The sequence below is a fragment of the Lagopus leucura genome, unplaced genomic scaffold (genome assembly GCF_019238085.1).
Source record: "Lagopus leucura isolate 7727_CA_CO unplaced genomic scaffold, USGS_WTPT01 Super-Scaffold_100001, whole genome shotgun sequence".
Classification (NCBI taxonomy): Eukaryota; Metazoa; Chordata; class Aves; order Galliformes; family Phasianidae; genus Lagopus; species Lagopus leucura.
Window position 1 is genome coordinate 75,522,819 of NW_024962262.1, and position 16,909 is coordinate 75,539,727.

Consider the following 16,909-nt stretch of genomic DNA (forward strand, 5'->3'; position numbering starts at 1 on the left):
TTTTATGCTTATTATAAAGCTAAATTTGAGCATGCACTCACATGGAGAGCAGAGAACGTCCCTTTATCCAGACACCCATCCAAACACCTCCATCTGAAACAGAAAGAATATAGAGCTTCTCAGAAACAAGGGTGCCACAGCCACAACTCCCAGAAACATTTTTTCTCTATCACACCCAGTCAAGAACAATTTCTAGATGAGTTTTATAGTGCTTTGTAAATATTTGACTTTTTTTTTTTTTTTTTTTCTCTGTTTGCTTGCTTTTCTTTAAACTCACAGGTCCATATAATGACTCTCTGGAGTCATTCCAATAAGCATTGGCACAGCTGTAGTTGTGCAGTGAGAATGAGTATGACTGCTGCCGGTGGGTGGGACCTACTCATTTCTTCAAGTTAGGTACACGTTTAAGAGATTTGTTTGGACACTGTGCTCCACAGTAAGTGCTGTGTTGAATCAGGGCCTAAATGTAGTTTGCTGTGTGGGGCCTTCTTGGCCTTGCTGATTACCTACCTGGCAGCCTTTCTTGCTTAGATGAGAACTCCTTCACTTCAGAGCATGTGTTCAGCAATTTAAAGGCTACCTTTTTGTAGTAAAAATCAGTGATTATTCTCTTTTGGATAATGATAGAACATTCTCATGGTAAAACTTTGAATTAACGCTCTCTTGAGCTGAGATTACAGGATTAGGAGATCATCATAAACATCTAAAAACACAGCATGTATGGAGTTATATTGGGAGTTACACAGCTATCACAAACTACAAATAAAAATGTTGTCTGCTGCCTTTTGTAAAATTCTGCTTACATTTCCTTTCTTCATGCCTCCTTTTACAATACGATGTAACTAGAGTTTTATTTCTTGCCAGGTTTAGCCAGGTGTGGAAACAGAAACCTCCTTTTCTTAACTAAAGGGGAAATCTGAAACAGTTGTAGCAGCAAAGCAAACTTATTAGCATGCTTTTTCTGCTCTTTTTTCCTTTTGTGAACCCAAATTTTCCATAAAATACGGTTGTTCAGAGGAACCATGGACTGTGCAGGAGCCACCAAACTCACGGCTTGCAAAACAATCCTCATATTCCAGCACAACCACTTTAGGTCACTGAAACTTGACCTGTGGCTGGAACATTGCCCGTGCATTAGGGCTCACTTCCGAAGTCTGGCACTTGGGATGTTCAGATTGCTTATCCTGAATAAAGAAAAAAGAAGAAGACAATATTGCATTTTCTTTCTTTTTTTTTTTTTTTTTTTTTTAATGTGTAACTCATGAAAACAATGCTGCATGAGATTTAATTCACCAACAGGAGGAATAGTGAATCATCATACTGTAGTCTTTTTTAAAGTGCATATCATTCTTAATTTTTCTGCTATTATATAAATACCTTTTGCCTAAAAAGTCTGCAATCGATTTGTACTGGATAGTACTTTGTAAAGTTCTTTAGGTCAGATTTCCAGGCAGGAATCCACACAGATCAATAAATCCAGCTGAAGTCAACAGAACTATTTTGGACACACAGGACATGTAAGTATTGTGAACTCTCTCTCTTCTCTAGAATGCCAGAACTCATTCAGCTCTGGAGTTTATGTTAGCTGCTGTCCAAGGCTTTGCTGAAAACTGTATCCTCATGTAAGAGTTCATAGTATGTAAAAAAATATTGGATATCTCTCTTCGATAGCTTCATGGAGCTGTGATTAGATAGTGAGAAATTGGTATCCTCTCCTAAACTAGATAAAGAATTAGTAGTTGTAACTACTTAAAAAAAAAAAATCAAAATTCCACTCGGATAAATATAATTACATACTGAAAACATTTAGTCGGACGTCAGTGTCTGCCTCTCAGTGACATTGGTAGATGCGACGATACCCACTAGAGGGAGCTCACACAGTCACATTGCCTTCTACAGATTTACGAGATGTTTTTTGTAAGGTCATAAATAGATTTTTTAATACATTTTAATGAACGGCTGGATATAAATGAGTTTAGCTGAGAACTTTTACCACAGATTTTTTCTTTCTATTAAGAATACTCCTTTTCGGAAATTATTTCACAGTTTGTGTATTCCTTTTCAATAGTAAATCAATCTTATCTAGCTCTTACTGTGTTCGGAGTAATGTATCCAATGACTCAGGTTGCAGTTGCAAGTGCTCAACAGTTTTGCATATCACTTTCAAGTCCTACACTCAGGAAATGTGGAATCCAGCAACAGAACAAGGGGCAATGGGCACAAATAGAGCAAGTTCCATTTGAACACGAGGAAAAACTTTTATACTGTGAGGGTGACAAAGCACTGGAACAGGCTGCCCAGAGAGCCTGTGGAGTCTCCTTCTCTTAAAATATTCAAGACCTGTATAAATGTTTTCCTGTGCGACCTGCTGTAGGGAACTGCTTTAGTAGGCATTGGACTCAATGGTCTCCAGAGGCACCATCCAACCTCTATGATTCTGTGATTCTCATTCTCCTTGGCCTGCTGATAGTTATAGAATCAGAGAATATCCCGAGCTGGAAGGGACTGACGAGGATCACCACATCCAATTCTGTCTCCATTCATGATCACCCCAAATCAAACCCTACATCTGACAGTGTTGTCCAAACGCTCCTTGAGCTCCATCACTGGTGGCCGTGCCCACAGCCCCGTGCATCCCGTTCCCCGCCCACCGCCCCGTGGTGCAGCCCCTTTCCCTGGCCCCCAGCTGCCCTCCCCTGACGCAGCTCCATGCCGTTCCCTCGGGCCCTGTCGCTGTCACACAGAGCAGAGCTCAGCGCTGCCCCTCCGCTCCCTGTGAGGAGCTGCAGCCGCCATCAGGCCTCCCCTCAGCTCCTCGGCTCTGCGCTGAGCACAGCGAGGGGCCTCAGCTGCTCCTCGTACACCTTGTCCTCCAGACCCTTCACCAGGAAGTATTCCACAGGGAGGTTTTATTTTGCATGTGAGCAGCAGACTTCTTTTCTGATCAGACACACAACAAAGGACTGAGCTTCCCAAATACGCTGAATAAAGAATTAAAGACCATTCCAAGTTGGAAGGGACCTGTAAGGATCATTGAGTATAACTCGTGGCTCCACACAGGACCACCAAAAAATTACGTTCAGGACTGTATTACTATGAATATGTCCGAACAAGTCTGCCTTCTGTGAATATGACCACTTCCTTAGTATTGTCTGTACTGACATTTTATCAATGAGTCTCTGTGCTGACATGAACGCAGAAGGATTTGAGCAGAAGGAAGCTGAAGCTTTCAGCAGGTAACATTTTCAAAGGATGACTCTGCTGCTCTGCTGGCTGCTGTTAGCAGCTCTCAGGGGCAGACGCCTCCAGCCAGCCCCACGCAGCGTGGTGGCTGACAGGCACACGCCAGAGGAACACCTGGGAGCCCACTGTGGGGAGCGGGCTGCGGAGGAGGGCTGTACGCTGGCAGGGAAGTCACGAGGCAGAAGTAGGAGGTTTTCCCTTCCAGAACATCGTGTCACTGTCCCTTCACATGGGTCACTGGGGGTCTAGTTAATACAACCAACATACTGCACTTTTGTGGTGGTAGCAGTAAAAGCCAACTAGTGGGGATGCATTTATTTCAGTGCCAAAGAGCTCTACTTTCAGAGTAGTTTTTATTATATATAGGCCATAATCTGTAATTTAATTATTTTTAATGCAAATATAGTCACTAGCATAGATACATCTACACCAGCAGAATAGAGCCATATATCAGTGCTGGTTATTCTTCTTTGTATATGAGAATGCTCTGCAAAACTATAAGCTTCTTTACCCCAGGTAGCTGTGTTCATATTAAGCATGTGAGACAGAAACAGTACAAGAAAGATGCAGAGCTCATGCAATGAGTCCAGAGGAGGGCCACTAAGATGATCAGTAGGCTGGAGCACCTCTCCTATGAAGAAAGGTTGAGGGAACTTATCTAGGGTTGCATCTAGGGAGGAATAATTGCTTGCACCAGTATAGGTTGGGGGATGAGCTGCTGGAGAGGAGCTCTGCGGAGAGGGACCTGGGTGTCCTGGTGGACGACAGGTTGGCCATGAGCCAGCAGTGTGCCCTTGTGGCCAAAAAGGCCAATGGCATTGTGGGGTGCATTAAAAAGAGCGTGGCCAGCAGGTCGAAGGAGGTGATCCTCCCCCTCTACTCTGCCCTGGTGAGGTCTCATCTGCAGCACTGCGTCCAGTTCTGGGCTCCCCAGTACAAAAAGGACAGGGATTTCTTGGAAAGAGTCCAGCGGAGGGCCACGAAGATGGTGAAGGGCCTGGAGCATCTCCCCTATGGACAAAGGCTGAGTGAACTGGGTCTGTTCAGCCTTGAGAAAAGAAGACTGAGAGGGGACCTGATCCAGGTCTATAAATATCTAAGGTGTGGGGGGCAGAATGGTGAGGCCGGACTGTTTTCAGTGGTGAGTGGAGACAGGACAAGAGGAAACGGCCAGAAACTGCAGCATAGGAAGTTCCGCACCAATGTGCGCAAGAACTTCTTTACAGTGAGGTGACGGAGCACTGGAACAGGCTGCCCAGGGAGGTGGTGGAGTCTCCTCCTCTGGAGATGTTCAAGACCTGCCTGGATGCCTGCCTGTGCGACCTGCTGTAGGGAACCTGCTTTGGCAGGGGGGTTGGACTCGATGATCTCTGGAGGTCCCTCCCAACCCCTACAATTCTGTGATTCTGTGAACTGTGCTTGTTTAGCTTGGAGAAGGCTCCAGGGAGACCTCACTGTGGCCTTCCAATACTTGAAGGAAGTGTATAAACAGGAGGGGGAATGGCTGTTTAATAGGGTGGACAGTGATAGGACAAGGGGGTATGGTTTTAAACTGAGACAGAGGAAGTTTAGGTTAGATGTTAGGAAGTTTTTCACACAGAGGTGGTGAGGCACTGGAACAGGTTGCCCAAGGAGGCTGTGGATGCCCCATCCCTGGAGGCATTCAAGGCCAGGCTGGATGTGGCTCTGGGCAGCCTGGTCTGCTGGTTGGCGACCCTGCACACAACAGGGGGGTTGAAACTGGATGATCATTGTGGTCCTTTTCAACCCAGGCCATTCTATGACTCTATGAACATTCCCATAATGTAAATATTTGGAAATAAATATTTCAGTGTAAAATATCCCAGTATAAAACCTTTAAGAGAAGCTTTTTAATTTTGGGCTGAGAATAACTGTCTGTACACCCCTCCAATGTCAGCCATAAAAAGCGAGCAAGCCAGCAGTCATAGCATACAGCTCACTCACCAGTTCCCCTTCTCGCAGCTCTCATATCCCTGTGCTCACCCTAGCCATCCAAAGCTCGGTCTTGCATCTGTCCATGCATTTGTTACATCAGCACACACATCCTTATTTCATTTCCCTAATTTATCTATTAAAATTTAATGCACAATTCAGTCAAATAACTAAATCCACAGATACTCATTCTCATATTTTCCTAAATAGTTCAGAGAAGGACAAAGCACCTCAAAGCTGGCAGCTGCAAGCTGGCCGAGCACTTTGCTGCCATGCAGCCATGCCCCAGCACTCAGTCATAGTGTCCTACAACCTGAACCTTTGGGAGACATGTGAAGAACAAGTGATCATCAGACCGTGTCATGACATCACCAGTCAACTGGATCTGCTCTCCGGAGTATTGCTCTGTTCTCCAGAAGGGGTAAGGATGCATGGGCTGAGAATGAGGGAACTGAAGGAACTGAGGTTTAGAAGGGGGAACTGATGATGGTCACACAGAAATGCCGAATGACTCATGCTAAAGCCCTTGCTTGCTACAGCTTAAACCACTGGACTGTTCAGTCTAGAAAGCCTGGGTTGAGGTATTTTGTGAATGATTGCAGTCTTTTATTCATATGCGTGTGACTAACATATGATACGCCTTTTAAGGAACGCTGAAGAATCTATTCCGAGAAGATAGGCTTTCTTTAATTTTAAACGTTAATTAAGCAGCTTTTTGTTCATCTGAAGCATCATCTCCAAATCAAGGCATCCAAGAGAAGAAGCAGTGAAGACTGCCCATCCAACTTTACCTTGCTTCCATTCTCTCCTCTCCTTGCAGGATAGGCAACTGGGGGCAGCTTTTTGGTACTTGGTATTCTCCTCATTCTGAAACAGCTCCAGGGCTCCCTTATTACACACCTTTTGGTGCCACTTGAAGACACGCAAGAGTATCTGTATGGATTTTCCAAGGATATTCATAGAATGATAGAATCATTTGAGTTGAAAGGGATCCTTAGAAGCCACCTGATCCAACTCCCCTGCAATGAACAGGCATTATCTACAGCTAGATAAGATTGCTCAGAGCACTATCCAGCCTGACCTTGAGTGTTTCCAGGGGCTGGGCATTCACCACATCTCAGCTCACCATGTTCACCACTGCATTATCCATGGGTCTCCCACATTACTTTTTCTACACTGAAAGATGCATTAATTTTCTTAGTATGTGCTCCCATCCCTTCTCTCATATAGAACTGAGGCACACAGATTAGAACACAAAATGGCCATTAATACAGCCTGTTTGGAGATACACAGAGTATCGCAGACTGGGGCATTTAGCTTCAGAGAACACTTCAAGAATTGAAAGTCCAACTTTCGTGGGTATTAATGCTCACTGAGTTGGGAAATTGGAGCCACAGTGCGTTCTGCCAACCTTCCTCATAGTCATGCTGGCCAGAATCAGCACTCCTCCTGCTATGCCTAAGCCTGAAGCAAAATTTCTCTCCCCGAGACCTTCTTCTTTAGTCAGTGCCCATTTTGCATTCTCCTCCACGAGAAGAGTAGCAAGGCTTCTCCCACCAGCAGCCCCCCTGGCCCTTCCGGTGCTGTCATCCTGAGCATCAAGCAAGCGCAGAATGTTAGGTGGGGGAAAATGAGCTCCATGTCATGGTCACAAGGGCCTCGGTGGCAACAAAGCTTTTTAGACAAGGGAGATGACACATTTCCGAAGATGATTAATCCACAGAAGCCACCAGAATAGAGATAACCTCGGAAAGAGGAACATTAAAATAGAGAAAAAAACATGCTGCCAAACCCAAACCTGCTGCAGGTTCTTATCTTCCAGACTTTTCACATGTGAAAGTACCCTGGGATCTGGCTGCTTTGAGACCGCATGAGTCATATCCTTGCTAACTGGAATACTTAAATTAAGCTTGTTCAGCACTTTTTACGATGGAAGGAAGTTAGTAAAAATAGGAAATGGATAGCACAGGTCTTGTTCCTTTAAACCCATTTACTTCTTTCTTAAGTGGTCTGAAGCAAATCTTTGTCATTGTTTGTCATTGTAGTTGCATGTTTATTTTTGCTAATATTTGCCAAATAATAACAAGGAATACACTTTCCCTGTGTAACAGACTCTATCTGCATAGTTTTATATGTTTAGAAACTCCTGCTATCTGAGCCCTTTTCATGTCTTTCCTTGCCCCTTTCCTTTGAAAATTCCACTCGTCTACTCTCTTTGAATCACACTGTGCGACCTGCTGTAGGAAACCTGCTTTAGCAGGGAATTGGACTCGATAGTCTCCAGACATCCCTTCCAACCCCTATGATTCTGTGATATTGTGATCCCAGATTCCACAGCATCCAGTGCTCAAAACGGAATCCTGAAGCCTGCACAAGGTATGTTAGCCATCAGAATGGCTTTTCCCAAGTTTGACATCCCAAGTGCTTTTTATTCATTACCGTATTTTTTTTTTCTCTCCAGTGTTCACAACGCAGAGTGCAAACTGGGTCCTCAAGTAACAGTGGGCTCAGAAAGAGGAACAGAATCATAGAATCTCTTGGGTTGGAAGGGACCCATAAGGATCATCGAGTCCATCTCCTGACTCTACACAAGGCCACCCAAAATTCAAACTCTGTGTCTGAGTCCTTCTATGAAAACCTATGTATGTCCAAACGTGTCTTGAACTCCAGCAGGCTTGTGGCCTTGACCACTGCACAGTGTTTTACTGCTCATAAAGCAGTCCAACAGCAAACAGGCGCATGTGATTGCTTATCACCCTTTACGTCTCCACTGGGGTGGGGTGATAGAACAAGTGCTGTGCACATACACTGCCCTGTCATCCCAGATGGAGAAGTGGGCACAAGGCTGCACCCCGTGATCTCATGCTCTCCTGTTGCAATGTGAGGCACTGGCAGCAAAGCAGGGCCTGCCTCCACTCTTTGCCATGGGGAACGCTGAGGTGAAGAGGCAGCTCATGCTCCAGTCTCTGCTGCCAGAGTCACTGGGGTGCCAAAGGACTTCCCTAGGAAGTGTTCAGATGAACCTAAAACCTAAGAGCTTACTGATAATAGTCACACTTAAAGGCAAAAATCTGAAGTTTTCAATTACTAAGACATTTTAGAACTGATGACAAATCAAGTTTGTATTGAATTCCAACCTCATGAAGATGTAACAAGACGAATTAACAATTCCAGCTAAAAATACAGGGAGGTTTAATAACGTTCAGAACATAAAATGGTTTTTCCATATTTGCTTTTAATGAAAAAAATACTGTATGAATAGAAATGGAAGTATAACAAAGAATTTCAATTGAATTAGGAAAATATAGGGATAAATAGAGCAAGTAAAACAAGCATTTTAATTCCAGGTTATTTGTGTATCATGGAACTCTTGTCTGTACTTATAGCTACTTACGTTTCCAAACAGACCAGAAGATGAGAACAAAATACCCTCATGATACGCTTACTGACATGTTCTCAGTTACAACTATGATGGTAGCATTCATATATTAACTTTTCATTTCTCAGATGGCAAAGAGCACAGTAAAAAAGACTCTCAGGTCATCTACGTTTGGGGAAGGAAAGCCTGATCTCATCTGTTCCTTGCAATTTCAAAACTTGCAAATTATTGTTGTCACTACTCTCACTTCATAACTAGTAACTGGGTTAATTCAATTCTAATGTACAACTTATCTGATTTTATACAACAGTGTAAAGCTGACACGGGATAATAAAGTCTAGTTTTTACCCATGAGGAGATCCGTTTTAAGATAACTTCCAAACACTTTAGGCATGAGGAATATAATTTTAAAAATCTTCACCAAACTAAAATTAACATACGTGTATTCCATATATTAACATTGTCCCTGCTGTATGCCTTAGTATGGTCCAAATTCCCAACACAGAGACTATTTATATCATTTTCTAGTGTGTCCATATCTTCTTAAATTGGAAGAAATATGTTTAGAAAAGAAACCTGATCTACTAGAACATATAATGGGGATAGATTAACTTCAATTATGTTACTTGAAATAAAATATCCATTATATAATGGATGAAATATCCATTATATTAAGCTACTGGCTGGCAAGCATTAAATCAAATATAGACTTCTACATATTCTGTATCTGTAGTGAAGTATTATAACATATTAAACAGACCTTTATTTTAAAATCTCTTTCCAACACAGGATCAATCCTGTATTAACTGCCTGACATAAGCTAGTTGCGAGTTATGAGGATCCCTGCCTTTTTTGGTACTGTATTCTGAGCTTTTCCAGTTGTTCTACACACTGCGTCTGGGCCAGCTTCAGTGTTCGGTTCTCCTCTGTCAGTTCTGCATACTCTTTGGCCAGCTGAGCAGCATCCATGCTTTCTTTTTCCACTTGTTCCAGTCTGGCAATCAGCTCTTTTCTGACAATAACATTAAAAAGAAATTCACAAAGATTAAAAATGGCAGCAAGCAAAATACATATTGTCATGGGTTAGGAGAAAGCTGGAGTACACCTTGTTGATGTGAAATACACAGCTAGAATACATATCTGCTACAGATGCTCTTCTTCCTTTAAAAGATGAATTCTGTGATAGGTTTGTTTTCCTGAGGTCAAACCTGCAAAATGCTGAGGACCTTTAAATAAATATCTCTACCTTCAGTACGAGTTCACTGTGCAGCCATATGGGGAGGACCAACATCCTAGAGACTGAATGCTAATATGCTGCCTGTGTAAGAAGAGCAGCAATTTATTTTTCTCTCCCATACCAAATATATTTGAAAGCCATCAAGGTTTTCTAATGTTGTTGTTGTCCAGTTGCTTATCCAGTTGGTATATTCTGTGAAGCACGCCTGGTTTTGTTTTCTATGCTACCAAGAAAAAGGATTCTAGAGCACACTAGGCACACATCTGAACTAAACAAATTGCTTCTTTTCAGTTTTTATACTCAGACCTTACTTGTGCTGCTGAAGCATGGTCACCAACTGCAAACCTGACCCCTCCTGGCCTTTTTGAGTGCAGACACCCAAGAATTCAAGCTGTTGCTCCATCCCAACTGGAGTCACCTGGTGCCCTGTGTTCCCAGATTTGGCCAGAAGTCACAGGCTACTGTAGACCATCAGCTGAAATTCCCTCCACAGGAGTTAAGATAGCGGAGGCCTTAAAACAAAACACGCTGAGCGCATATGGGATATCTAATCGCACTCCACTTAGTTACCCAGCAGACTAGTCTGACCTCTGTTTTATTTCCCTTTAAGTCAAATCATTTTTCATCTCTGCTACAAGAAGTCTCTTTTAAAGGGTTCTTGGCTCTTTTGATCACTCTATCTCAGTGATTAGTTAATCTTTTAACTCTTTGGAGCCCTCTGACGTTCTCAGTCACGTCAAAACAATGGTTGTAGGTCATCTGCTGGAAGACGTAATGCCTTCAAAGCAGATTGCTTTTTCTGCAGTCTTTGAAGGAGTCCCCTGGCAAGCTGAACCAGTGCTTTCATGCAGGAAATTCTTACAGATTAGTGATTCCGCTTCCATAGGTCAGAGCATTCACAAAAAGATAACATTTCAGTATTTGCTGATCGCTTGCATTACTTACACCTGCAAAACTACAGTTTCTAGCAGTGAGATTTTAAGCACCTGGGTTTTCAAACAATTGTCCTATCTGGCCTTCTTTTAAGATTAATTTAATCTGTCTTTACTGCAGCTTTGAGAGATAGCATCGTTTAGCCAAGGATTTGCTGGCTGTTTACAGCCGCAGTTACTGCAGTTCAACGAGTTGTAAGAGAGCCGTGGCAGACCCATTTCTCAAAAAAATGATTCCCATACAAAAAAGAAATAGGGGAGAGTTAGCAGGCTTTACAGCACTTTAAATCACCCCCAAGATGCAGTATATGGAAGCCCTCCTGTAGCTATGTTTCAGCTTTGTTTTAGACCACTGGTGTAATGCACAGGTGAGGCAGTGGCACAGGCTGCCCAGGGAGGTGGTGCAGTCACCATCCCTGGAGGTGTTCAGGAGCCGTGTGGATGTGGCACTGAGGGACGTGGGCAGTGGGTGTAGGGGGGGGGGGTGGGCTGGTGGTTGGACTGGGGGATTTAGAGGTCTTTTCCAATCTTTAGTAGAATTCTGTTAACATTTGGCGTAATGGAGTTGTAAAAATTTTAAAACCAGCAAAACCATTAACAGATTAATTTTTCATTGTTTAGGCTGTGCTACATCTACTGCTCTTCGATGTAGGCTAGATGAACTGATCATGCCAGACAGTTTGATATTCCAGTTCCTGTTAATGGGGCTACTGAACATGCAAAAAAATGCAGGTAAGATTTAGAGAGTAAGAAATGTATTGAATGCAGTGAAATTTTACTAGCTTAATCACTTCAGCCCCTTCAGCTTCCACTGGAAGATTTTTGTCTCTTAGAGCCCAAAGAGAGCTTTAGCAATACTTTCTTGCAATTATTCTACTGGCACAGTGCTGGGCGGAAGGATTACATGACTCTTTTTCACACTACAGACTGCTGGATGAGGAGTCTTCTAAACCAATTAATTTGGAACAATTATTTTCTCACTCTCTATGAGGTTCTTAAATGCAGGGGCAGTGAACACACTTGTAAGTAATCAGCATAGTAAGAGCAGATAAACCTTTTCCATGGGAAATTTTAGCACTTGTGAAAGAAAGGTACTGCCTACCCTATTTGGACTTGAGCCAGAGGCGGCACAGGCAGACAGCGTACAAACTCAGACAGCTCTATTAATGAATGCCAGTCCTGATTTGATAAGGCTGCTTGCAAGCATGGTTTTCATGCTGCTATCTAATGAAACTCAAGTAGCATAGATTTTTTTTTTTTAATTATTATTATTATTTTTTTTTTTTCAGAGACTTAGCTTTGCTGTTGAAGAAAGCAAAAATGAGTTAAGATCAAAGTAAACTCATTTCTGCAGTCCGGACTCTAGGACCTCCCTTCCTTGCCCTGAGGTAGTAAAATTGCCCTCTTCTGAGTCAGCAGAACCTACTTATTCCCTTCCCATCAGGATCAACACCTGTTTACAGGGTAGGGTGATGTTTCAGGCAAATACTACCAGCCTGCCACAGAGACCTAAAATTAGAATACCAGGGAATTGCTAAATGTTATGAATGGTGTGGTTTACGAAGCTTACAAAGGATGAGGACAGTAACTAACATTTGCTTCTGATCTAATCCAGAATTTGAACTTAGCTCTCAGAGGTTAAAGAACACCATACTAAGCTCTTGCACCATCTAGCCTTTGTTATGGATGACTAATAAATAGATTTATCATTGTGTAACCAGTGTTTGCTGTTAATGGTTACCCCATGTTTAAATATTAACAGCACTTATAAGGTATTTTCTAAAATGGTGTTGAGGTACTTCAATTTTTGAGACAATCTGTAACATGCACTTTAAGTGCTCTTTTCTGGGGAGGGGTTAAGGTGGGAAAGAAAGACCAGTGTGATTTGCATCATAAACCAATAAACCATAATCAATAACAGAAAAGAAAAGAAAACGAAAGGAAAAAGAAAAGAAGAAAATCAGCATGGTCTTAGGGAAAGTGTTACTTTAGTCCTGATCTTAATGACTTTGCCCATGCAAAGAACAGAATTACTTTATAGTAATATTCACAATGAATAAATACCAAAAAAAGGGACAGACGAAGCAGATATACTTGTCTCCAGATAAATCTATTGGCAGACAGATAGACCAGACTCAAGGAAAACTGCTTCCACAGTACAAAGACACAGGCTTGTCTCCCTGCAGTTCTGAACAAGGTATTCAGGATCACACACGTGGTACAATGCACGTCTTCCTAGCTGACGTGTTCTGGTGGCCATAAGGTCATTTACTTTTCCCATATTTGACACAGCTTTCACGTCAGGAGGAATCACGACACCCCCGTATGATAACTGCTGACTGGGAAGCCTAACCTTGCATGTTTAAAGTCCAGTAACTAATTTTTAAACTGTGAGACAGCCTGTTTTAATGTTAATAAACAGGCTGTAATAAAGCTATTTCTCCAATACCAGCAGATAAAAGATACGTATTTCTTACTACAACAGGGGAAGTTGTGGTTTCTCTTTGTACTTGAAAAGCTTTAATTTCTACTGATTTGGCAAGTTAACAAGATGTGCATAAGAAATAAAGTCTGGAATGAAAAAAAATAGTAAGATAAAAGGTTGTTTTTATGCCATAACATCAGTCTTTTTCTGCAGTATCTGGAAGTCTGAAGAGGACTTCTCTTAACAGCACAGGGAAAGTCACACCAAAAAGTGTGCCTGGAGGAGCCACTTGAATTTGAGACCTTAGAAATACTCCAAGGTCACAGTAACACATTAAAGCACATAGAAGGCTCGCACAAAATTCAGTGGACATCTCCACTGCATGTCTACTGTAACGTGCAAAGGAAGGAAAAACCATCATAACCATGGCAAAGAAGAAGAGTGAACCTAAACCAGGTGGTGGTCGAGTGATATTTTCTGGACAGTTATATTAGAATTGTCTGGGAGAGGAAAAAGAGAAAAGCAGCCAGAGCTAAGAATAAAAGGTATAGCGAGCAACCATGGCAACTCTAATATTTAACTACATAATCCAGGGTCATTATCTAGTAATAGCAATATAACAAGTGCTCAAAATAACCAGCTATCCCATCCCTTTCACCCAAACTTAGATACCCAAAAACATCTGTTATGGAAATACATGTGTGTTTCTGGAACATAAATTAAATAACATTCTGTGACCTAAATGTGGTGTGTTCTCACTTCCCCACCCTTTTCTTTCTTTTTGATCATGTCTCCCATTCCAGACTGATTTTGTCCCTCCTACTTCGTATTGTTGGCATAAAAGGGAAGAGTCTGAGTCAAGACTGCAAACAGAGCTATGATGAATTATGTTAGCAAAGCAAATCTATTTAATATTCCCTTCAATTATTTCAATTTCTTGCTTCCTTTTGTCTTTTTCCTTACCTCAGTCTACCTTCTCATTGCTTTGCCCTCTGATTTTTCCATTTTTGAACCTGAAACCTCCCTTTCACATTTCCCATTTTCTTATGAAATAGTTGTCATCTTCTCTCTCACTACTAGTCTAGTAGATTCCCTTTCCTTCTGTACTGCACACCAAATAGAAGGGGCAAATAAGCTCTGTTCTAGCTCTGAAGAAAAGCAACCCCAGTCATTTCACACTACTGCCTTTCAGTACTCCAACCATACATAACGCACACACTCCAGGGAGAGACAAGCTAAACTAAGAATTAAAAACCATTGAAAAGTTTCAAAAAGAGTTAACTATTTTAATTCTATTCATCTTTTTATTTCTTAAAGATGTTTCTTTTATAAGTATACCTATGCGTTATTTCTCTATATGAAAGGTTACTCTGAACTTTGGAGGCTGAAAAAAAAAAAAAAAACCACCAAACCACCACACCTCCAATAACTGTTAATTTCAGGTTGACTTTCTTTCTCCTAGCCACCAAATTAGAAAGAAAAAATCTTATTTTCTGCTTTGAGCCTGACAACCACCATCAATAGTCTGCGTGCACAGTGTTACTAGTAGTAGGCACCACAGGTGCCAACACTGCCAGGTGGGACTCAACATTTGAGTTCCACAGGTGAACTGACTTGTGAAGAAGAAATTCAGAAGACTAACAGGGCCGTCAGCCAATAGCACTTCTCATTGTCTTTAGTAAAAACGGAAGCTGAAAAACTGCACAAATTATTTGTTCCCATTACAAGGGATTCTTTGTCCATTTTATCACATGGATATTTAAAAGAAATAGGCAGGTGTATTAAGCAATTGTGATTCTCCACTTCCATACATTCAAATTCAAATTTAGAAAATTAAGACACCCGTAACATTTCCTCATCTGCTCATGGTTCAGAAAGCTACAGCATCTCCACGTTTTCCATTTGATTATAACTGTTCTTTAGTCTAAAATCTCTGCATCACCTTGGACTTCCTTTAGAAAAGACAAAGCATCTTTCTCTTCTGAGAAAGGAATACTGAATATGCATGTCACCCCAGCCGTCATGATCCACTCTTCACGTTGTCACTTCAGCATATGATAAATTTCCTATAACTTTCAAACTGTTACTATCGAGAATAATTTTGGATATAAATCACTGATTGCTAGACCAAAAATTTCATTTATGTCTTGCTTATCTCTACACCCATACTCCTTTCAACATAGTTTTATATAAAAAACAAGGTAAATGTGTTCAGGTCCTGCATCCTTACATGTGTGTAGAGGTGTGTATCTCCTAGTAAGATTTTAATCCACCTTCTAACTTCAACCAAACTTTACGGAATAACAATGTCTCCGTTTCTCAAAGGTTTAAAAAACAAACATAGTGCTACAGAAAAGAAAGACACCCCAAAGAGGAAAGACAGTACCATGACCCCTCCTCCAAAGCACTGAAAGATCGAGATTTATATGGAGGAAGGGACTTCAAAAATAGTTCCCTGGAGAAAAAGTTTCAGTTTGTATTTGCAGGTTTTTAAGCCTCAAAATCAAATACCTACAGTGCACCTACCGGTAGGAAATAAGAATCTTTGATCTAATGCTTGTTGGTCCATTTCTTTTGATTAAAAGATTTGAAAGGTGGGGAAAGATGCTGCACTGACATCTTTCACTTCTAGGGACTTCACGGCTACGAAGCATGTGAGCATCTGGGCCACAAATGTGCAATTAGGAGGCTTGTAAGAAGGATAGTAATAGAATTCTATTTGCTGCCTTATTCAGCTGCTCTTCTATTATTGTATTTTCTGGAGCATGAAATCTTATGTCCACCACACAAGTTCAGCAGAGATAGAAATATGGAAGCTTCCTCAGATGCACTGTTTGCATCCTCTAGCGAAATGAAGGAAAATGGCAGCTTGAAGCCCTTTAATTCATCCAGAATTACAACTGCTGAGAAACTTTCTTCTGGTCTCAGAGGCTGATGAGGATAGTTTTTGAGCTCAAGTAAACAATTCCATGCATGCATCTGCCATTTTCAAGGAGAAAATGTTTATAATGTAGCTAGTACCACAGACTGCAAAAATGCACTCAAACAGCATTCTTTTTTTTTCATTCTTGCAAATGCAGAACATATATATTCGTGTAGTTTTCAAGAGTCTCAAGATAACTTTGCAAATGTGTAGAGCTGATTCAGGAATGAGTCAATAACAATAATGAATTTGTATTGGTGGGCTACAAAATACAATTAATCTAAGGCTGTCATTTGAATTTGTGTCTGAAGCTAAGCACCAACATTCAATATTTTATATTCAGTTGGCATTTACAGAAAGGATAAGTACATATGGTTCCCTCTGAATTCCCTTGGTTTTTAATTAAACACATAAACAGCTTATATTAGATGATCAAATTTGACAAATCATTGTAAAATTATTTGAACTGTGTATCTTCTCCCTACACAATTTTTAAAACGTCAGTTACTTTCCACTGGCCAAGTTTAATTAATGATGAATCAAGTGCAGTCACTGAGAGAATGTAGTGTTAAGACTCTTCAGGTTATCGTTTCCTTTTTTTTAACCCCTGTGCCAATATGATAGCAATTGAGTGCCATGCAGATCCCACAGTGGAAGAGGATTTGGTACTGGGAAACCTCAACTGTTTCTGATACGTTTGGCAACAACTAACCGTATTTTGTCTACCGCCACATCGACTCTGATAAAGACAAGTGTCACTTTCTTCCTCCACAAAGTTTGGTTTCACAATGATCTCTCACTATATTACTTTCAGTGA

General features: G+C 41.4%; 1 protein-coding gene across 5 annotated transcripts in view; it reads right to left on the reverse strand.

Annotated features, from left to right (window-relative positions):
* Nucleotides 1–8,411: 8,411 nt before the first annotated feature.
* Nucleotides 8,412–16,909, reverse strand: part of MAP3K7CL (MAP3K7 C-terminal like) — a 34,753-nt gene continuing 26,255 nt past the window's right edge. For all 5 annotated transcript variants that reach the window (XM_042868431.1, XM_042868433.1, XM_042868432.1 and 2 more), the window contains one exon: nucleotides 8,412–9,587. In XM_042868431.1, the coding sequence (XP_042724365.1) occupies nucleotides 9,407–9,587 (181 nt within the window). In that variant the 3' untranslated portion in view covers nucleotides 8,412–9,406. The remainder of the gene's footprint in view (nucleotides 9,588–16,909) is intronic.